We start from the raw sequence: 24,024 nt of genomic DNA on the forward strand, positions 1-24,024 counted from the left end.
AGAGCTTGAAGAGACTATGCTGAAATGGGTTGGACATAAAGAGAATGAGTGAGGAAGGGTTGACAGAGAGGGTATATGTGTCAGAAATGGAGGGGACAAAGAGAAGGGGGAGATTGAGATGGATGGATAGAGTGAATTAAATTATGAGTGCCTTGGGCCTGAACATAGAGGAGGGTGAAAGGCATAAACAGTATATAGTGAATTGGAGTGAGGTTGTATATAGGGTATGAACAGCTGCTTGTGGACTGAACCAGGACATATAAAGCTGCCAGGGGAAACCACAGAAAGGTCTGTGGGGCCTGGTTTTGGATATGTGGCTTTGTTTTTAATGCAGTGCACATGACAGCCAAAGAATAGATGTGAACAAATGAGACCTTTTCTTTTTTTCTGTTTTTGGTGCTTCTTCACTGATGTCAGAAATGTCAGAGAAGTAGAAAAGAAGATAGATAAATAGGAATTCAAATTTTGAAAACTCCATTTATTCTTCATAAATGAAACTGATGCTTGGAAATGTTTGGCAGTGAATATTTTTAGAATGTTTGTTGTGTTTGGTAAACTTTTTGACCATCACAACCCTGTGACGAAATTCTGGAAAGATTATAGCCATATCCTTTAGATTTTGTTGATGTAAAAGAAAACTGATGCACATTGATATTTTTTGTGTTCTTGTTTTTGAAAAAACATTGAGTTTTATGAGGTAAGTGCTGGTAGAGCCAGTAAAAATCTAAACTTAAATTTTTCCCTCTGCAGGCACTGGAGAATCAGGAAAGTCTACATTCATTAAACAGATGCGTATTATCCATGGTGCTGGTTACAGTGACGAAGACAAGCGAGGGTTTATCAAGCTGGTCTTCCAGAATATTTTCATGGCTATGCAGTCTATGATAAGAGCCATGGATCTTCTCCAGATATCATATGGAGATTCAGCTAATATTGTAAGTTTGTCTCCCAGTTTGAAATTGACTTTAGATCGTGTTTCACAACTTAGTACAGTGTTATTTGTTGGAAAGCTGTTGCTTGAGTGTATTTATGTAATGCAAAGTATTTTATGTCTCTGGATGATCTGATAATATTCTATATTTCTGTATATTTTACATAGAAGTGTGTTACTGAACTCACTTACAGATAATTTTCTTCTGTGGACATATCATCAATGAACACCTTGTTGTCAATCACAGGAAGGAAATTATATATGGCCATTAGGTTTGGAATAATGATTTTTATAAGGGAAATGAATGAGAAAAATTAAAGAAAGATTAAAGTATTGATAGTGTGTTATATGAATATATATGATTGAGTTTGGGATTTGGAGTGATATATCCATTAGGTGCTTAGTTTGTGAATGATGAATAAGATTTTTTTTTTTATTTAGAGATCATAAGCAAATTTGTCTGTATAAATCACATTATATATTAGGGTCGTTTACAGTTAACTACCATCATCATAATTTTCATAAGCAGACAGAGAGTACATTTTTAATAACCCCCTTCCACCCAGAAAAAAGATGCAAAGAATATGTTGATTAACATGTTTGATGTCAGTATGAATCATCTTTTATTGGTTATTCTAAAAGTGTACATTGGTGTATGATGAAGGTTTGAATCTTCTTTTATTGGTTATTCTAAAAGTGTACAGTGGTGTTTGATTAAGGTTTGAATCTTCTTTTATTGGTTATTCTACAAGTGTACAGTGTTGTTTGATGAGGGTTTGAATCTTCTTTTATTGGTTATTCTAAAAGTGTACAGTGGTGCTTGACTCTTTCTCGCCCAGTCTTTTATTGGTTATTCTAAAAGTGTACAGTGGTACTTGACTCTTTCTCGCCCAGTGGACATTTTGTATGCTTGTGAAAACTGTGATAATTGTGAGTAGTCCAATTGTGTGTAGTCCCAAAACATTTTATATCTAATGCTGTATTTATATACTTCTCATATGATCAGAAATTACCTGTTTGTACATTATGGGGTATAACTGGACCTCATGCTTGTGGTAATATTGTGTGTGAAGAATCATATTTTACTAATTGTGGTGCAACGTGGAAGCTGCAGGAATCCAGTAGAGAGAATTCAACTATTGTGATGTGTCAAACTTTCATTACCACTAGGTAGCGTTTTAGACATTCATATGCTGCCAGCATTTACAGTTTTATCACTTGGTTTAATCCAACCATGCCGTAATCTTATACTTAAACAGTCCTTCTTTGTGCTCTTTCTGTGTGTTGGAAATGAAATGTTTTAAGGACAATATGTGGTGTGAGGTGGTTATCAAGTAATGAAAGGGTAAGAGAGAAATGTGGTAATAAAAGAATAGTGTGGTTAAGAGAGCTCCAGTGAAGAGGGTATACTGAAACGGTCTCTACATATGGAGAGAATGAGTGAGGAAAGGTTAACAAAGAGGATATAGGTATCAGAAGTGGAGGGAACAAGGAGAACAGAGAGATGAAGGATGGAGTGAAAACGATTTTGAGTGAGTGATGCCTGAACATGTAGGAGGGTGAAAGGCGTGCATGGGATAGATTGAATCAGAGCAATGTGGTATACAGGTCAGCTTGCTTTCAGTGGACTGAACCAGGGTATGTAAAGTGTCTGGGGTAACAATGGAAAAGTCTGCGGTGCTTGTTTGTGGATAGGGAACTGTGGTTTCATTGCATTACACATGACAGATAGAGAATGAAGGCAGGGGAATGTGGCCTTTCTTCCTCTGTTCCTAGCTCTTCCGCTCTAATGTAGGAAACAGTGATCAAGTGTAAGAATATATTTTACTTTATATATTTATTATACTTTGTCGCTGTCTCCTGCGTTAGTGAGTTATTTATTTATTATACTTTGTCGCTGTCTCCTGTGTCAGTGAGGTAGCGCAAGGAAACAGACGAAAGAATGGCCCAACCCACCCACATACACATGTATATACATCCACACAAGCACATATACATACCTATACATCTCAACATATATATATATATATATATATATATATTATTTTTTTTATTATTATACTTTGTCGCTGTCTCCCGCGTTTGCGAGGTAGCGCAAGGAAACAGACGAAAGAAATGGCCCAACCCCCCCCCCCATACACATGTATATACATACGTCCACACACGCAAATATACATACCTATACAGCTTTCCATGGTTTACCCCAGACGCTTCACATGCCCTGCTTCAATCCACTGACAGCACGTCAACCCCGGTATACCACATCGCTCCAATTCACTCTATTCCTTGCCCTCCTTTCACCCTCCTGCATGCTCAGGCCCCGATCACACAAAATCTTTTTCACTCCATCTTTCCACCTCCAATTTGGTCTCCCTCTTCTCCTTGTTCCCTCCACCTCCGACACATATATCCTCTTGGTCAATCTTTCCTCACTCATCCTCTCCATGTGCCCAAACCACTTCAAAACACCCTCTTCTGCTCTCTCAACCACGCTCTTTTTATTTCCACACATCTCTCTTACCCTTACGTTACTCACTCGATCAAACCACCTCACACCACACATTGTCCTCAAACATCTCATTTCCAGCACATCCATCCTCCTGCGCACAACTCTATCCATAGCCCACGTCTCGCAACCATACAACATTGTTGGAACCACTATTCCTTCAAACATACCCATTTTTGCTTTCCGAGATAATGTTCTCGACTTCCACACATTCTTCAAGGCCCCCAGAATTTTCGCCCCCTCCCCCACCCTATGATCCACTTCCGCTTCCATGGTTCCATCCGCTGCCAGATCCACTCCCAGATATCTAAAACACTTCACTTCCTCCAGTTTTTCTCCATTCAAACTCACCTCCCAATTGACTTGACCCTCAACCCTACTGTACCTAATAACCTTGCTCTTATTCACATTTACTCTTAACTTTCTTCTTCCACACACTTTTCCAAACTCAGTCACCAGCTTCTGCAGTTTCTCACATGAATCAGCCACCAGCGCTGTATCATCAGCGAACAACAACTGACTCACTTCCCAAGCTCTCTCATCCCCAACAGACTTCATACTTGCCCCTCTTTCCAAAACTCTTGCATTTATCTCCCTAACAACCCCATCCATAAACAAATTAAACAACCATGGAGACATCACACACCCCTGCCGCAAACCTACATTCACTGAGAACCAATCACTTTCCTCTCTTCCTACACGTACACATGCCTTACATCCTCGATAAAAACTTTTCACTGCTTCTAACAACTTTCCTCCCACACCATATATTCTTAATACCTTCCACAGATATATATATATATTTTTTTTTTTTTTTTTTTTTTTACTTTGTCGCTGTCTCCCGCGTTTGCGAGGTAGCGCAAGGAAACAGACGAAAGAAATGGCCCTACCCCCCCCCATACACATGCACATACACACGTCCACACACGCAAAATATACATACCTACACAGCTTTCCATGGTTTACCCCGGACGCTTCACATGCCTTGATTTAATCCACTGACAGCACGTCAACCCCTGTATACCACATCGCTCCACTTCACTCTATTCCTTGCCCTCCTTTCACCCTCCTGCATGTTCAGGCCCCGATCACACAAAATCCTTTTCACTCCATCTTTCCACCTCCAATTTGGTCTCCCTCTTCTCCTCGTTCCCTCCACCTCCGACACATATATCCTCTTGGTCAATCTTTCCTCACTCATTCTCTCCATGTGCCCAAACCATTTCAAAACACCCTCTTCTGCTCTCTCAACCACGCTCTTTTTATTTCCACACATCTCTCTTACCCTTACGTTACTTACTCGATCAAACCACCTCACACCACACATTGTCCTCAAACATCTCATTTCCAGCACATCCATCCTCCTGCGCACAACTCTATCCATAGCCCATGCCTCGCAACCATACAACATTGTTGGAACTACTATTCCTTCAAACATACCCATTTTTGCTTTCCGGGATAATGTTCTCGACTTCCACACATTTTTCAAGGCTCCCAAAATTTTCGCCCCCTCCCCCACCCTATGATCCACTTCCGCTTCCATGGTTCCATCCGCTGACAGATCCACTCCCAGATATCTAAAACACTTCACTTCCTCCAGTTTTTCACCATTCAAACTCACCTCCCAATTGACTTGACCCTCAACCCTACTGTACCTAATAACCTTGCTCTTATTCACATTTACTCTTAACTTTCTTCTTCCACACACTTTATATATATGATAGAGTTGATAGAGATGCTCTGTTGAAGGTATTAAGAATATATGGTGTGGGAGGCAAGTTGTTAGAAGCAGTGAAAAGTTTTTATCGAGGATGTAAGGCATGTGTACGTGTAGGAAGAGAGGAAAGTGATTGGTTCTCAGTGAATGTAGGTTTGCGGCAGGGGTGTGTGATGTCTCCATGGTTGTTTAATTTGTTTATGGATGGGGTTGTTAGGGAGGTGAATGCAAGAGTTTTGGAAAGAGGGGCAAGTATGAAGTCTGTTGGGGATGAGAGAGCTTGGGAAGTGAGTCAGTTGTTGTTCGCTGATGATACAGCGCTGGTGGCTGATTCATGTGAGAAACTGCAGAAGCTGGTGACTGAGTTTGGTAAAGTGTGTGAAAGAAGAAAGTTAAGAGTAAATGTGAATAAGAGCAAGGTTATTAGGTACAGTAGGGTTGAGGGTCAAGTCAATTGGGAGGTGAGTTTGAATGGAGAAAAACTGGAGGAAGTGAAGTGTTTTAGATATCTGGGAGTGGATTGGCAGCGGATGGAACCATGGAAGTGGAAGTGGATCATAGGGTGGGGGAGGGGGCGAAAATTCTGGGAGCCTTGAAGAATGTGTGGAAATCGAGAACATTATCTCGGAAAGCAAAAATGAGTATGTTTGAAGGAATAGTGGTTCCAACAATGTTGTATGGTTGCGAGGCGTGGGCTATGGATAGAGTTGTGCACAGGAGGATGGATGTGCTGGAAATGAGATGTTTGAGGACAATGTGTGGTGTGAGGTGGTTTGATCGAGTAAGTAACGTAAGGGTAAGAGAGATGTGTGGAAATAAAAAGAGCGTGGTTGAGAGAGCAGAAGAGGGTGTTTTGAAATGGTTTGGGCACATGGAGAGAATGAGTGAGGAAAGATTGACCAAGAGGATATATGTGTCGGAGGTGGAGGGAACGAGGAGAAGAGGGAGACCAAATTGGAGGTGGAAAGATGGAGTGAAAAAGATTTTGTGTGATCGGGGCCTGAACATGCAGGAGGGTGAAAGGAGGGCAAGGAATAGAGTGAATTGGAGCGATGTGGTATACCGGGGTTGACGTGCTGTCAGTGGATTGAATCGGGGCATGTGAAGCGTCTGGGGTAAACCATGGAAAGCTGTGTAGGTATGTATATTTTGCGTGTGTGGACGTATGTATATACATGTGTATGGGGGTGGGTTGGGCCATTTCTTTCGTCTGTTTCCTTGCGCTACCTCGCAAACACGGGAGACAGCGACAAAGCAAAAAAAAAAAAAAGAAATATATACACACACACACACAGACATATACATATAAACACATGTACATAATTCATACTGTCTGCCCTTGTTCATTCTGTCGCCACACCGCCGCACATGAAATGAAAACCCCCTCCCCCTGCTTGTCCGCGAGGTAGCTTTAGGAAAAGACAACAAGGGCCACATTTGTTCACACTCAGTCTCTAGCTGTCATGTATAATGCACCGAAAACACAGCTCCCTTTCCACATCCAGGCCCCACAAAACTTTCCATGGTTTACCCCAGATGCTTCGCATGCCCTGGTTCAATCCATTGACAGCACGTCAACCCTGATATACCACATCTTTCCAATTCACTCTGTTCCTTGCATGCCTTTCACCCTCCTGCATGTTCAGGCCTCAATCACTCAAAATCTTTTTCACTTCATCTTTCCACCTCCAATTTGGTCTCCCACTTCTCCTCGTTCCCTCAACCTCTGACACATATATCCTCTTGGTCAATCTTTCCTCACTCATTCTTTCCATGTGACCAAACCATTTCAAAACACCCTCTTCTGTTCTCTCAACCACACTCCTTTTTTTACCACACATCTCTCTTACCCTTTCATTACTTACTCGATCAAACCACCTCACACCACATATTGTCCTCAAACATCTCATTTCCAGCACATCCACCCTCCTCCGCACAACTCTATCTACAGCCCACGCCTCGAACCATATAACATTGTTGGAACCACTATTCCTTCAAACATACCAATTTTTGCTTTCCAAGATAATGTTCTCGACTTCCACACATTTTTCAACGCTCCCAGAACTTTTGCCCCCTCCCCCACCCTATGATTCACTTCCGCTTCCATGGTTTGATCCGCTGCCAAATCCACTCCCAGATATCTAAAACACTTCACTTCCTCCAGTTTTTCTCTGTTCAAACTTACCTCCCAGTTGACTTGTCCCTTAACCCTACTGTACCTAATAACCTTCCTCTTATTCACACCTACTCTCAACTTTCTTCTTTCACACACTTCACCAAACTCAGTCATCAGCTTCTGCAGTTTCTCAACCGAATCAGCCACCAGCACTGTATCATCAGCCAACAACAACTAACTCGCTTCCCAAGCTCTCTCATCCACAACAGACTGCATACTTGCTCCTCTTTCCAAAACTCTTGCATTCACCTTCCTAACAACCCCATCCATAAACAAATTAAACAACCATGGAGACATCACGCACCCCTGCTGTAAACCAACATTCACTGAGAACCAATCACTCTCCTTTCTTCCTACACGTGCACATGCTTTACATCCTTGATAAAGACTTTTCACTGCTTCTAACAACATACCTCACCTCCCACACCATATGTTCTTAATACCTTCCACAGAGCATCTCTATCAACTCTTATCATATGCCTTTTCCAGATCCATAAATGCTACATACAAATTCATTTACTTTTCTAAGTATTTCTTACATACATTTTTCAAAGCAAACACCTGATCCACACATCCTCTACCACTTTTGAAACCACACTGCTCTTCCCCAATCTGATGGTTTGTACATGCCTTCACCCTCTCAATCAATACCCTTCCATATAATTTCCCAGGAATACTCACTAAACTTATACCTCTGTAATTTGAGCACTCACTCTTATCCCCTTTGTGTTTGTGCAATTGCACTATGCACTTATTCTGCTAATCCTGAGGCACCTCAACATGAGTCATACATACATCAAATAACCTTACCAACCAGTCAGCAATACAGTCACCACCTTTTTTAATAGATTCCACTGCAATATCATCCAAACTTGCTGCCTTGCCGGCTTTCATGTTTCGCAAAGTTTTTACTACCTCTTCTCTATTTACCAAATCATTCTCCCTAACCCTCTCACTTTGCACACCACCTTGACCAAAACACCCTGCACTCTGTCATCAAACACATTCAACAAACCTTCAAAATACTCACTTCATCTCCTTCTCACATCACCACTACTTGTCATCACCTCCTCATTAGCCCCCTTCACTGATGTTCCCATTTGTTCCCTTGTCTTACGCACTTTATTTACCTCCTTCCAAAACATCTGTTATATCTCCCTAAAATTTAATGATACTCTCTCACCCCAACTCTCATTTGCCCTCTTTTTTGCCTCTTGCACCTTTCTCTTGACCTCCTGCCTCTTTCTTTTATACATCTCCCACTCATTTGCATTATTTCCCTGCAAAAATCATCCAAATGCCTCTCTCTTCTCTTTCACTAATAATCTTACCTCTTCATCCCACCACTCACTACCTTTCTAATCTACCCACCTCCCACGCTTCTCATGCCACAAGCATCTTTTGCGCAAGCCATCACTGCTTCCCTAAATACATCCCATTCCTCCCCCACTCCCCTTACATTTTGTTCTCACCTTTTTCCATTCTGTACTCAGTCTCCCTTGGTACTTCCTCAAAACCAGTCTCCTTCCCAATCTCACTTACTCTCACCACTCTCTTCACCCCGCATTCTCGCTTTTTTTTCTGAAAACCTTTAAAATCTTTCACCTTGCCTACAAGATAATGATAAGACATTTTTTCTCCAGTTGCACCTCTCAGCACATTAACACCCAAAAGTCTCTCTTTCGCACGCCTTTCAATTAACACATAACCCAAATAACACTCTTTGGCCATTTTTCCCTACTTACTTACATTTTATTTTATGTATATCTGGTCTTTTTTAAACCAGTTTTTCCCAATCACCAGTCCTTTTTCGCGCATAAATCTAAAAGCTTAAACCATTTCCATTTTACAACACTGACACCCCATGTACACCAATTATTCCCTCAACTGCCCCCTTCCCACCTTTGCATTCAAATCCCCATCACTATAACCCGGTCTCATGCATCAAATGCTAACACACTCAGCTGTCCATAAACACTTGCCTCTCATGATCTTTCTTCTAAATCCCTAGGTGCATATGCAAATAATCACCCATCTCTCTCCATCCACTTTAGTTTACCCCATATCAATCTAGAGTTTACTCTCTTCCCACTCGTATCAATATCCCACCCTCCTGTTTCAGGAGTAGTGCTACCCCCTTTCCCCTTTTTCTTGCCCTCTTACTAACCCCTGACTTTACTCCCAAGACATTCCCAAACCTCTTCCCCCATTACCCTTGAGGTTCGTTTACTCAGGCCAAAGCTCCAGGCTCCTTTCCCTGAAATATTTCCCCATAGCTCTCCTTTTTTTCTCTTTTTTGGTTAATCCAACACAAATTTTGACACCCCAATCTGAGCCTTCGAGGGGATGAACACTCCCTGCGTGGGGGTCCCTTTATCTGTTTCCCCTTTTAGAAAGTTAAAATACAAGGTGGGGAGGGGTTTTTATCCCCGCTTCTATCCCTTTGGTCGCATTCTATGACACGAGGAATGGTAGAAGTATTCTTTTTCCTAACCCCATTCCCTATATTAACATTTTTGTTTATTATTTTGCTTTGTTGCTGTGTCCCGGGCGTTAAGGAGGCAGTGCAAGGAACAACGAAAAAGGCCCAACCACCCACATACACATTTTTATACATATCCTCCACACATGCAATTTTTCATTTCCCATACATTTCAACGTTTTTTTTTTTTTTTTTCATACATTCGCATTTCTGCATTTGCGAGGGGAGCGTAAGAACAGAACTGGGCCTTAGAGGAAAATCTCCCTGGCCCCTTCTCTGTTCCCTTTTTTTGGAAAATTAAAAAAAAAAAACGGGGAGGTGGTTCCATGGTTTCCCCCAGAGTTCACATTTTTTTTGGTTTCAACCATGACGTCTTTTCCCGTTACCACATTGTTCAATTCATATTCCTTGCACTTTCACCTCCTGCTTTGTTCGGGCCCCCGACTCCCAAAATCTTTTTCTTCATTTTCCACCCCCAATTGGTTCCCCTTCCCCTGTTTCCCTCCTTGAAAATATATCCTCTTTGTCATTTTCCCATCTTCTCTTCTTTCCATGTGCCAACCATTCAAACACCTCTTCTGCTTCTAAACCCCACCCTTTTTTTTTTTAACCCATCTTTCTTCCTTTTATTATTTACTCTTTTAAACACCTCACCCAAAAAGTCCTCAACATTTATTTCCGCACATCCTCCCCTCCTGCCACACTCTATCCAAGCCCACGCTCGAAACCCTTAACGTTGGAACCCATTTTTCCTTAAACAAACCTTTTTTTGCTTTCCGAGAAATGTTCTAACTTCCACACTTTCTTCAAGCCAGAATTTCGCCCCACCCCCCACCTATGATTCTTTTTTGCTTCCAGGGTTTTCATCGCGCAAATCATCCCAGATATTTTAAAAACACTTCACTTCCTCCAGTTTTTCTCCATTAAATTTACCTCCTTATTAACTTGCCCCCTCTTCTGAACCTAAAACCCTTGTCTTATTCACTTTAACTCAATTTCTTCTTTCACCCCTTTAAAACTCACCAACCTCTGCTTTTTTCTCCCCCAATCGCCCCAGCTGTATCACCCGGAACAAACAACTGACTCTTTTTCCAGCCCTTTTTCCAAAACGACTCATCTTGCCCCTTTTCCCCCAAAACTCTTGCATTTTTTCCCTACCACCCCATCCTTTTAAAAAATTAAAAACCATGGAAACTCCACCCTGCCAAAAACTAATTCACTGGGAACCAATCACTTTCCTTTTCTTCTTAATACATCCACAATCCTCTAATTTTATTATTTTTTTTTTAAACTTTTACACACCATAATTCAATACTTCTCCTTTTATTTTTTTTTTTTTTTAAAACTGTCCCCCCCCCCCCTTAAAAAAGGTAGCGCAGGAAAGGCCCAAAAAAAGGCCAACCAATTTTTTCCATGAAATTTTAAAATCCCCAAAACCCAATTTTACATCCCCCCCACAGCTTCCATGGTTTACCCAGACGCTTCACATGCCTTGTTCAATCCACTGACAGCACGTCAACCCCGGTATACCACATCGCTCCAATTCATTCTATTCCTTGCCCTCCTTTCACCCTCCTGCATGCTCAGGCCCCGATCACACAAAATCTTTTTCACTCCATCTTTCCACCTCCAATTTGGTCTCCCTCTTCTCCTTGTTCCCTCCACCTCCGACGCATATATCCTCTTGGTCAATCTTTCCTCACTCATCCTCTCCATGTGCCCAAACCACTTCAAAACACCCTCTTCTGCTCTCTCAACCACGCTCTTTTTATTTCCACACATCTTTCTTACCCTTACGTTACTCACTCGATCAAACCACCTCACACCACACATTGTCCTCAAACATCTCATTTCCAGCACATCCATCCTCCTGCGCACAACTCTATCCATAGCCCACGTCTCGCAACCATACAACATTGTTGGAACCACTATTCCCTCAAACATACCCATTTTTGCTTTCCGAGATAATGTTCTCGACTTCCACACATTCTTCAAGGCCCCAGAATTTTCGCCCCCTCCCCACCCTATGATCCACTTCCGTTCCATGGTTTCATCGCTGCCAGATCCACTCCCAGATATCTAAAACCCCTTCACTTCCTCCAGTTTTTTCCATTCAACTCCTCCAATTGGAAATTGCCCTCAACCCCACTGTACCCAATTTAAACCCTTTCTCTTATTACATTTACTTTTTTAACTTTTTCTTCCACCACTTTTCCAAACTCAGTCACAGCTTCCCGCAGTTTCTCACATGGAATCAGCCACCCGCGCTGTTCATCGCGAACAACAACTGAACCCCTTCCAAGCTCTCTATCCCCAACAGACTTATACTTGCCCTCTTTCCAAAACTCTTGCATTTATCTCCCTAACCCAAACCCCCTCCATAAACAAATTAAAACCATGGAGACATCACACACCCTGCCCCCAAAACCCCATTCACTGAGAACCAATCACTTTCCTCTTTTTCCTAACTTTCCCCATGCCTTACTTTTCGGATAAAAAAATTTTCACTGCCCTTTTAACAACTTTCCTCCACACCATATTCTTAATCCTTCCCAGATATTAATATTTTTTTTTTTTTTTTTTTTTTTTTTTTTACTTTTTCGCGTTTCCCGCGGTTTTTTCGAGGTAGGCAGGAAAACAGACGAAAGAAATGGCCCTACCCCCCCCCCCCCATGCCATCACACGTCCCACACGCAAAAAATACTCCTAACAGCTTTCCTTGGTTAACCCGGGCTTCACATGCCTTGATTTAATCCCTGAAACACGTCAAAACCCCCTTACCACATCGCTCCCCTTACTCTATTCCTTGCCTCCTTTCACCCTCCTGCTGTCAGGCCCCGATCCCCAAAATCCTTTTTATCCTCTTTCCACCCCCAAAAATTTGGGTTTCCCTCTTTCCTGTTTCCCCCCCACCCCCGACACTTATTCCCCTTGGTCAAACTTTCCTCATCTTCTCCTGTGCCCCAAAACCTTTCAAAAAAACCCCTCTTTGCTCCTCAACCACCCCCTTTTTTTTTTCCCAAAATCTCTCTTACCCTTCGTTACTTACTCGATCAAACCCCTCACACCACACATTGTCCTCAAAAATTTTCATTTCCGCACATCCATCCTCCTGCGCACAACTCTATCCATAGCCCATTTTCCTCGCAACCTACAAACATTGTTGGAACTACTATTCCTCAACATACCCATTTTTGGGTTTCCGGGATAATGTTCTCGACTTCCACACATTTTTTTAAGGCTCCCAAAATTTTCGGGCCCCCCCCCCCACCCTAGATCACTTCCGCTTCCCTGGGTTTCCCTCCTGACAGATCCACTCCCAGATATCTAAAACACTTCACTTCCTCCAGTTTTTCACCTTCAAACTCACTCCCAAAATTGGGCTTGACCCTCAAAACCCCACTGTACCTAATAACCTTGCTCTTATTTACATTTTACTCTTAAAATTTCTTCTTCCCCCACCCCTTTTTATATATGATAGAGTTGATAGAGATGCTCTGTTGAAGGTATTAAGAATATATGGTGTGGGAGGCAAGTTGTTAGAAGCAGTGAAAAGTTTTTATCGAGGATGTAAGGCATGTGTACGTGTAGGAAGAGAGGAAAGTGATTGGTTCTCAGTGAATGTAGGTTTGCGGCAGGGGTGTGTGATGTCTCCATGGTTGTTTAATTTGTTTATGGATGGGGTTGTTAGGGAGGTGAATGCAAGAGTTTTGGAAAGAGGGGCAAGTATGAAGTCTGTTGGGGATGAGAGAGCTTGGGAAGTGAGTCAGTTGTTGTTCGCTGATGATACAGCGCTGGTGGCTGATTCATGTGAGAAACTGCAGAAGCTGGTGACTGAGTTTGGTAAAGTGTGTGAAAGAAGAAAGTTAAGAGTAAATGTGAATAAGAGCAAGGTTATTAGGTACAGTAGGGTTGAGGGTCAAGTCAATTGGGAGGTGAGTTTGAATGGAGAAAAACTGGAGGAAGTGAAGTGTTTTAGATATCTGGGAGTGGATCTGGCAGCGGATGGAACCATGGAAGTGGAAGTGGATCATAGGGTGGGGGAGGGGGCGAAAATTCTGGGAGCCTTGAAGAATGTGTGGAAATCGAGAACATTATCTCGGAAAGCAAAAATAAGTATGTTTGAAGGAATAGTGGTTCCAACAATGTTGTATGGTTGCGAGGCGTGGGCTATGGATAGAGTTGTGCGCAGGAGGATGGATGTGCTGGAAATGAGATGTTTGAGGACAATGTGTGGTGTGAGGTGGTTTGATCGAGTAAGTAACGTAAGGGTAAGAGAGATGTGTGGAAATAAAAAGAGCGTGGTTGAGAGAGCAGAAGAGGGTGTTTTGAAATGGTTTGGGCACATGGAGAGAATGAGTGAGGAAAGATTGACCAAGAGGATATATGTGTCGGAGGTGGAGGGAACGAGGAGAAGAGGGAGACCAAATTGGAGGTGGAAAGATGGAGTGAAAAAGATTTTGTGTGATCGGGGCCTGAACATGCAGGAGGGTGAAAGGAGGGCAAGGAATAGAGTGAATTGGAGCGATGTGGTATACCGGGGTTGACGTGCTGTCAGTGGATTGAATCGGGGCATGTGAAGCGTCTGGGGTAAACCATGGAAAGCTGTGTAGGTATGTATATTTTGCGTGTGTGGACGTATGTATATACATGTGTATGGGGGTGGGTTGGGCCATTTCTTTCGTCTGTTTCCTTGCGCTACCTCGCAAACACGGGAGACAGCGACAAAGCAAAAAAAAAAAAAAAGAAATATATACACACACACACACAGACATATACATATAAACACATGTACATAATTCATACTGTCTGCCCTTGTTCATTCTGTCGCCACACCGCCGCACATGAAATGAAAACCCCCTCCCCCTGCTTGTCCGCGAGGTAGCTTTAGGAAAAGACAACAAGGGCCACATTTGTTCACACTCAGTCTCTAGCTGTCATGTATAATGCACCGAAAACACAGCTCCCTTTCCACATCCAGGCCCCACAAAACTTTCCATGGTTTACCCCAGATGCTTCGCATGCCCTGGTTCAATCCATTGACAGCACGTCAACCCTGATATACCACATCTTTCCAATTCACTCTGTTCCTTGCATGCCTTTCACCCTCCTGCATGTTCAGGCCTCAATCACTCAAAATCTTTTTCACTTCATCTTTCCACCTCCAATTTGGTCTCCCACTTCTCCTCGTTCCCTCAACCTCTGACACATATATCCTCTTGGTCAATCTTTCCTCACTCATTCTTTCCATGTGACCAAACCATTTCAAAACACCCTCTTCTGTTCTCTCAACCACACTCCTTTTTTTACCACACATCTCTCTTACCCTTTCATTACTTACTCGATCAAACCACCTCACACCACATATTGTCCTCAAACATCTCATTTCCAGCACATCCACCCTCCTCCGCACAACTCTATCTACAGCCCACGCCTCGAACCATATAACATTGTTGGAACCACTATTCCTTCAAACATACCAATTTTTGCTTTCCAAGATAATGTTCTCGACTTCCACACATTTTTCAACGCTCCCAGAACTTTTGCCCCCTCCCCCACCCTATGATTCACTTCCGCTTCCATGGTTTGATCCGCTGCCAAATCCACTCCCAGATATCTAAAACACTTCACTTCCTCCAGTTTTTCTCTGTTCAAACTTACCTCCCAGTTGACTTGTCCCTTAACCCTACTGTACCTAATAACCTTCCTCTTATTCACACTTACTCTCAACTTTCTTCTTTCACACACTTCACCAAACTCAGTCATCAGCTTCTGCAGTTTCTCAACCGAATCAGCCACCAGCACTGTATCATCAGCCAACAACAACTAACTCGCTTCCCAAGCTCTCTCATCCACAACAGACTGCATACTTGCTCCTCTTTCCAAAACTCTTGCATTCACCTTCCTAACAACCCCATCCATAAACAAATTAAACAACCATGGAGACATCACGCACCCCTGCTGTAAACCAACATTCACTGAGAACCAATCACTCTCCTTTCTTCCTACACGTGCACATGCTTTACATCCTTGATAAAGACTTTTCACTGCTTCTAACAACATACCTCACCTCCCACACCATATGTTCTTAATACCTTCCACAGAGCATCTCTATCAACTCTTATCATATGCCTTTTCCAGATCCATAAATGCTACATACAAATTCATTTACTTTTCTAAGTATTTCTTACATACATTTTTCAAAGCAAACACCTGATCCACACATCCTCTACCACTTTTGAAACCACACTGCTCTTCCCCAATCTGATGGTTTGTACATGCCTTCACCCTCTCAATCAATACCCTTCCATATAATTTCCCAGGAATACTCACTAAACTTATACCTCTGTAATTTGAGCACTCACTCTTATCCCCTTTGTGTTTGTGCAATTGCACTATGCACTTATTCTGCTAATCCTGAGGCACCTCAACATGAGTCATACATACATCAAATAACCTTACCAACCAGTCAGCAATACAGTCACCACCTTTTTTAATAGATTCCACTGCAATATCATCCAAACTTGCTGCCTTGCCGGCTTTCATGTTTCGCAAAGTTTTTACTACCTCTTCTCTATTTACCAAATCATTCTCCCTAACCCTCTCACTTTGCACACCACCTTGACCAAAACACCCTGCACTCTGTCATCAAACACATTCAACAAACCTTCAAAATACTCACTTCATCTCCTTCTCACATCACCACTACTTGTCATCACCTCCTCATTAGCCCCCTTCACTGATGTTCCCATTTGTTCCCTTGTCTTACGCACTTTATTTACCTCCTTCCAAAACATCTGTTATATCTCCCTAAAATTTAATGATACTCTCTCACCCCAACTCTCATTTGCCCTCTTTTTTGCCTCTTGCACCTTTCTCTTGACCTCCTGCCTCTTTCTTTTATACATCTCCCACTCATTTGCATTATTTCCCTGCAAAAATCATCCAAATGCCTCTCTCTTCTCTTTCACTAATAATCTTACCTCTTCATCCCACCACTCACTACCTTTCTAATCTACCCACCTCCCACGCTTCTCATGCCACAAGCATCTTTTGCGCAAGCCATCACTGCTTCCCTAAATACATCCCATTCCTCCCCCACTCCCCTTACATTTTGTTCTCACCTTTTTCCATTCTGTACTCAGTCTCCCTTGGTACTTCCTCACACCAGTCTCCTTCCCAAGCTCACTTACTCTCACCACTCTCTTCACCCCAGCATTCTCGCTTTTTTTCTGAAAACCTTTACAAATCTTCACCTTCGCCTCTACAAGATAATGATCAGACATCTCTCCAGTTGCACCTCTCAGCACATTAACATCCAAAAGTCTCTCTTTCGCACGCCTTTCAATTAACACATAATCCAATAACACTCTTTGGCCATCTTTCCTACTTACTTACATATACTTATGTATATCTGTCTTTTTAAACCAGGTATTCCCAATCACCAGTCCTTTTTCAGCGCATAAATCTACAAGCTCTTCACCATTTCCATGTACAACACTGAACACCCCATGTACACCAATTATTCCCTCAACTGCCACATTACTCATCTTTGCATTCAAATCCCCATCACTATAACCCGGTCTCATGCATCAAACTGCTAACACACTCAGCTGCTCCATAAACACTTGCCTCTCATGATCTTTCTTCTCATACCTAGGTGCATATGCACCAATAATCACCCATCTCTCTCCATCCACTTTCAGTTTACCCATATCAATCTAGAGTTTACTCTCTTACACTCGTATCACATACTCCCACCACTCCTGTTTCAGGAGTAGTGCTACTCCTTCCCTTTTTCTTGTCCTCTCACTAACCCCTGACTTTACTCCCAAGACATTCCCAAACCACTCTACCCCATTACCCTTGAGGTTCGTTTCACTCAGAGCCAAAGCTCCAGGCTCCTTTCCTGAAATATACCCCATAGCTCTCCTTTTTTTCTCATCTTGGTTACATCCACACACATTTAGACACCCCAATCTGAGCCTTCGAGGAGGATGAACACTCCCTGCGTGACTCCTTCTTCTGTTTCCCCTTTTAGAAAGTTAAAATACAAGGTGGGGAGGGTTTCTATCCCCCCGCTTCTATCCCCTTTAGTCGCATTCTATGACACGAGGAATGCGTAAGAAGTATTCTTTTTCCCCTAACCCCTATTCCCTATATTAACATTTTTGTTTATTTATTTTGCTTTGTTGCTGTGTCCCGCGTTAGCGAGGCAGTGCAAGGAAACAGACGAAAGAATGGCCCAACCCACCCACATACACATGTATATACATATCCATCCACACATGCAAATATACATACCTATACATTTCAACGTTTTTTTTTTTTTTTTCATACGATTCGCCATTTCCTGCATTTGCGAGGTAGCGTTAAGAACAGAGGACTGGGCCTTAGAGGGAAAATCCTCACCTGGCCCCCTTCTCTGTTCCTTCTTTTGGAAAATTAAAAAAAAAAACGAGAGGGGTGGATTTCCAGCCACCCGCTCCCTCCCCTTTTAGTCGCCTTCTACGACACGCAGGGAATACGTGGGAAGTATTCTTTCTCCCCTATCCCCAACGTATACATATATATACACACGCACATAATTCATACTGTCTGCCTTTATTCATTCCCATCGCCACCCCACCACACATGAAAATAACTGCCCCCTCCCCCCAAATGTGCATGAGGTAGCGCTAGGAAGAGACAACAAAGGCCACTTTCATTCACATTCTGTCTCTAGCTGTCATGTAATAATGCACCGAAACCACAGCTCCCTTTCCACATCCAGGCCCCACAGAACTTTCCATGGTTTACCCCAGATGCTTCACATGCTTTGGTTCAATCCATTGACAGCACGTTGACCCCAGTATACCACATTGTTCCAATTCACGCTATTCCTTGCATGCCTTTCACCCTCCTGCATGTTCAGGCCCTGATCACTCAAAATCTTTTTCACTTCATCTTTCCACCTCCAATTTGGTCTCCCACTTCTCCTCGTTCTCTCCACCTCTGACACATATATCCTCTTTGTCATCTTTCCTCAGTCATTCTCTGTTCTCTCCATGTGACCAAACCATTTCAACACACCCTCTTCTGCTTTCTCAACCACACACTTTTTATTACCACACATCTCTCTTACCCTATTATTACTTACTCGATTAAACTACCTCACACCACATAATGTCCTCAAGCATCTCATTTCCAGCACATCCCCCCTCCTCCGCACAGCTCTATCCACAGCTCACGCCTCGCAACCATGTAACGTTGGAACCACTTTTCCTTCAAACATACCCATTTTTGCTTTCCGAGATAATGTTCTCAACTTCCACACATTCTTCAACGCTCCCAGAACTTTCGCCCCCTCCCCCACCGTATGATTCATTTTCGCTTCCATGGTTTCATCTGCTGCCAAATCTACTCCCAGATATCTAAAACACTTCACTTCCTCCAGTTTTTCTCCATTCAACTTACCTCCTTATTAACTTGCCCCCTCAAATATACTGAACCTAATAACCTTGCTCTTATTCACATTTACTCTCAACTTTCTTCTTTCACACACTTTACCGAACTAAGGCACCAACCTCTGCAGTTTCTCACCCAAATCAGCCACCAGCACTGTATCATCAGTGAACAACAACTGACTCATTTTCCAAGCCCTTTCTTCCAAAACAGACTGCATACTTGCCCCTTTCTCCAAAACTCTTGCATTCACTTCCCTAACCACCCCATCCATAAACAGATTAACAACCATGGAAACATCATGCACCACTGCCACAAACTGATATTCACTGGGAACCAATCACTTTCCTCTCTTCTTATACATCCACACATCCTCTACCACTTTTATTATTTTATTATTTTTAATACTTAATACACGAGCACATAATTCATACTGTCTGCCTTTATTCATTCCCATCGCCACCCCACCACACATGAAAATAACCACCCCCTCCCCCCAAATATGCACAAGGTAGCGCTAGGAAGAGACAACAAAGGCCACTTTCGTTCACATTCTGTCTCTAGCTGTCATGTAATAATGCACCAAAACCACAGCTCCCTTTCCACATCCAGGCCCCACAGAACTTTCCATGGTTTACCCCAGATGCTTCACATGCTTTGGTTCAATCCATTGACAGCACGTCGACCCCAGTATACCACATTGTTCCAATTCACGCTATTCCTTGCATGCCTTTCACCCTCCTGCATGTTCAGGCCCTGATCACTCAAAATCTTTTTCACTCCATCTTTCCACCTCCATTGGATTTGGTCTCCCACTTCTCCTCGTTCTCTCCACCTCTGACACATATATCCTCTTTGTCATCTTTCCTCAGTCATTCTCTATTCTCTCCATGTGACCAAACCATTTCAACACACCCTCTTCTGCTCTCTCAACCACACACTTTTTATTACCACACATCTCTCTTACCCTATTATTACTTACTCGATCAAACTACCTCACACCACATAATGTCCTCAAACATCTCATTTCCAGCACATCCCCCCTCCTCCGCACAGCTCTATCCATAGCCCACGCCTCGCAACCATATAACATTGTTGGAACCACTATTCCTTCAAACTTACCCATTTTTGCTCTCCGAGATAATGTTCACGACTTCCACACATTCTTCAACGCTCCCAGAACTTTCGCCCCCTCCCCCACCGTATGATTCATTTTCGCTTCCATGGTTTCATCCGCTGCCAAATCTACTCCCAGATATCTAAAACACTTCACTTCCTCCAGTTTTTCTCCATTAAACTTACCTCCCAATTGACTTGACCCTCAACCCGACTGTACCTAATAACCTTGCTCTTATTCACATTTACTCTTAACTTTCTTCTTTCACACACTTTACCAAACTCAGTCACCAGCTTCTGCAGTTTCTCACATGAATCAGCCACCAGCGCTGTATCATCAGTGAACAACAACTGACTCACTTCCCAAGCTCTCCCATCCACCACAGACTGCATACTTGCCCCTCTTTCCAAAACTCTTGCATTCACCTCCGTAACAACCCCATCCATAAACAAATTAAACAACCATGGAGACATCACACACCCGTGCCGCAAACCTACATTCACTGAGAACCAATCACTTTCCTCTCTTCCTACACGTACACATGCCTTACATCCTCGATAAAAACTTTTCACTGCTTCTAGCAACGTACCTCCCACACCATATACTCTTAAAACCTTCCACAAAGGATCTCCATCAACCCCTTCATGTGCCTTCTCCAGATCCATAGATGCTGCATACAAATTAATCTGTTTTTGTAAGCATTTCTCATACATTCTTTAAAGCAAACACGTGATCCACACATCCTCTACCACTTCTATTATTTTATTATTATTAATACTTGGAAAAGCAAATGGATTTGTATTTAGCATTTATGGATCTGGAGAAGGCATATGATAGAGTTGATAGAGATGCTCTGTGGAAGGTACTAAGAATATATGGTGTGGGAGGCAAGTTGTTAGAAGCAGTGAAAAGTTTTTATCGAGGATGTAAGGCATGTGTACGTGTAGGAAGAGAGGAAAGTGATTGGTTCTCAGTGAATGTAGGTTTGCGGCAGGGGTGTGTGATGTCTCCATGGTTGTTTAATTTGTTTATGGATGGGGTTGTTAGGGAGGTGAATGCAAGAGTTTTGGAAAGAGGGGCAAGTATGCAGTCTGTTGTGGATGAGAGAGCTTGGGAAGTGAGTCAGTTGTTGTTCGCTGATGATACAGCGCTGGTGGCTGATTCATGTGAGAAACTGCAGAAGCTGGTGACTGAGTTTGGTAAAGTGTGTGAAAGAAGAAAGTTAAGAGTAAATGTGAATAAGAGCAAGGTTATTAGGTACAGTAGGGTTGAGGATCAAGTCAATTGGGAGGTAAGTTTGAATTGAGAAAAACTGGAGGAAGTGAAGCGTTTTAGATATCTGGGAGTGGATCTGGCAGCGGATGGAACCATGGAAGCGGAAGTGAATCAAAGGGTAGGGGAGGGGGCGAAAATCCTGGGAGCCTTGAAGAATGTTTGGAAGTCGAGAACATTATCTCGGAAAGCAAGAATGTGTATGTTTGAAGGAATAGTGGTTCCAACAATGTTATATGGTTGCGAGGTGTGGGCTATGGATAGAGTTGTGCGGAGGAGGGTGGATGTGCTGGAAATGAGATGTTTGAGGACAATATGTGGTGTGAGGTGGTTTGAATGAGTAAGTAATGTAAGGGTAAGAGAGATGTGTGGAAATAAAAAGAGTGTGGTTGAGAGAGCAGAAGAGGGTGTTTTGAAATGGTTTGGTCACATGGAGAGACTGAGTGAGGAAAGATTGACCAAGAGGATATATGTGTCGGAGGTGGAGGGAATGAGGAGAAGTGTGAGACCAAATTTGAGGTGGAAAGATGAAGTGAAAAAGATTTTGAGTGATCGGGGCCTGAACATGCAGGAGGGTGAAAGGCGGGCAAGGAATAGAGTGAATTGGACCGATGTGGTATACCAGGGTCGACGGGCTGTCAGTGGATTGAATCAGGGCATGTGAAGCGTCTGGGGTAAACCATGGAAAGTTTTGTGGGGCCTGGATGTGGAAAGGGATCTGTGGTTTCGGGCATTACTACATGACAGCTAGAGACTTAGTGTGAACGAATGGGGCCTTTGTTGTCTTTTCCTACCGCTACCTAGCACACGAGGGGGGAGGGGGATGTTATTCCATCTGTGGCGAGGTGGCGATGGGAATAAATAAAGGCAGACTATGAATTATGTACGTGTATATATGTATATGTCTGTTTGTGTATGTATATGTGTACATTGAGATGTATAGGTATGTATATTGTGCGTGTGTGGACGTGTTTGTATATACATGTGTATGGGGGTGGTTTGGGCCTTTTCTTTCGTCTGTTTCCTTGCGCTACCTCACAAACGCGGGAGACAGCGACAAAGCAAAATAAAATAAATATAAAAACATTATTTTTATCATTTATTTATTCATAATCATTGTTTCCTGCATCAGTGAGGGAGCGCCAGGAAGCTGACGAAGAATGTCCCATCCACTCATATTCACATATATATACATAAATTCCCACATATGCACATATACTCACATATACACATCAACATATTCTTACATATGCAGACATTACCTACATACACATTTACATATTCATACTTGCTTGCCGTCATCCATTCCTGCTACCCTGCCCCACAGGAAAACATCACTATCCCCTGCTTCAGTGAGGCAGTGCCAGGAATACAGACGAAAAGGTCACATTCGTCCCCACTCAGTCTCTAGCTGTCATTTGTAATGCGATATCTTCCCTGATCCTCTTGTAATGTCAAAGTCTGCTTGTACATGAGAGAAAATTTCAGTTGATAGTGCCAAATAGCTAGTGTGTTCTCAGTTTTTTCCCTTATGCATTCTTTTCTTTTGTCTTCGTGAGTGTTCTTTAGTGTTTGTATAAGCACAAATATTTTTGTTTAAATGTTTATTTTTCTTTGATATGATTTGCACCTCTCAGAAATCCTCTCAGGAAAGTTATTTCAGACCATATTTTCCTTTATTGTAAGCCCTCATCATCTGTCAGGTATTTTTCTATTGTATGGAGTGAGTAGCTTTAAAACAAAGTTTATATACTAAAATGAATATAGGAAAACACTTCAATTATTTTTGAAATATGGTGCTCTCTTTCCATTGTCTGGCAGTTATTGAAGGACCTTTGTTTATGTACTTTATCGAAAATCGTATTTTTAGTTCAAAATGTTTATCATTGCATGTTTGTTGATACAGTAGGTAGTGGTAGTTGTTAAGAACATTAGGTTGTAGCCTCTGGAAACACTGCCAGTGGTTTGATAGGATGAGGCACTAAAGGCTAAGAAGTGGCATTGGAGCTCACCAATTATGGAGACTCTTTTGTCATGACCACCGCCTTGATGGAGTACTTGGAGGGAAAGGGCATCAGAGATAAAGATAAATAGGTAGATAGTTGTGTGTTTAATTCATTTTTCAGTATTGCATGGACAACTATTGCCAGCTGATTTCCTGCATCCATGTGGGATTGTCACTAGCTAAAATTGTCTTCTCTTTCAATTTTCTCTTTTTCTTCCTCAGTTTCTAGCTTACTGAGTTCACTTGACTCTGTGGAATCCAGGATATCAACAGTTCTTACAGTTTCTTTGACCCAGGCTTTAAATTGGTCAGGAGGGTCTGAAGATGGTCTAAAAATGAATGGTTATCTTACTCTCTCTCCTCCATACATTTTG

The 24,024-nt window shown here is 42.5% G+C and overlaps 1 protein-coding gene across 10 annotated transcripts in view; it reads left to right on the forward strand.

The window, feature by feature from the left end:
• Positions 1 to 24,024, forward strand: part of Galphaq (G protein alpha q subunit) — a 404,729-nt gene that overhangs the window by 44,590 nt on the left and 336,115 nt on the right. For all 10 annotated transcript variants that reach the window (XM_071673780.1, XM_071673782.1, XM_071673783.1 and 7 more), the window contains exon 2: positions 751 to 935. In XM_071673780.1, coding sequence (XP_071529881.1) covers positions 751 to 935 — 185 coding nt within the window. The remainder of the gene's footprint in view (positions 1 to 750; positions 936 to 24,024) is intronic.

Source organism: Panulirus ornatus, chromosome 19, assembly GCF_036320965.1.
Source record: "Panulirus ornatus isolate Po-2019 chromosome 19, ASM3632096v1, whole genome shotgun sequence".
Lineage (NCBI taxonomy): Eukaryota > Metazoa > Arthropoda > Malacostraca > Decapoda > Palinuridae > Panulirus > Panulirus ornatus.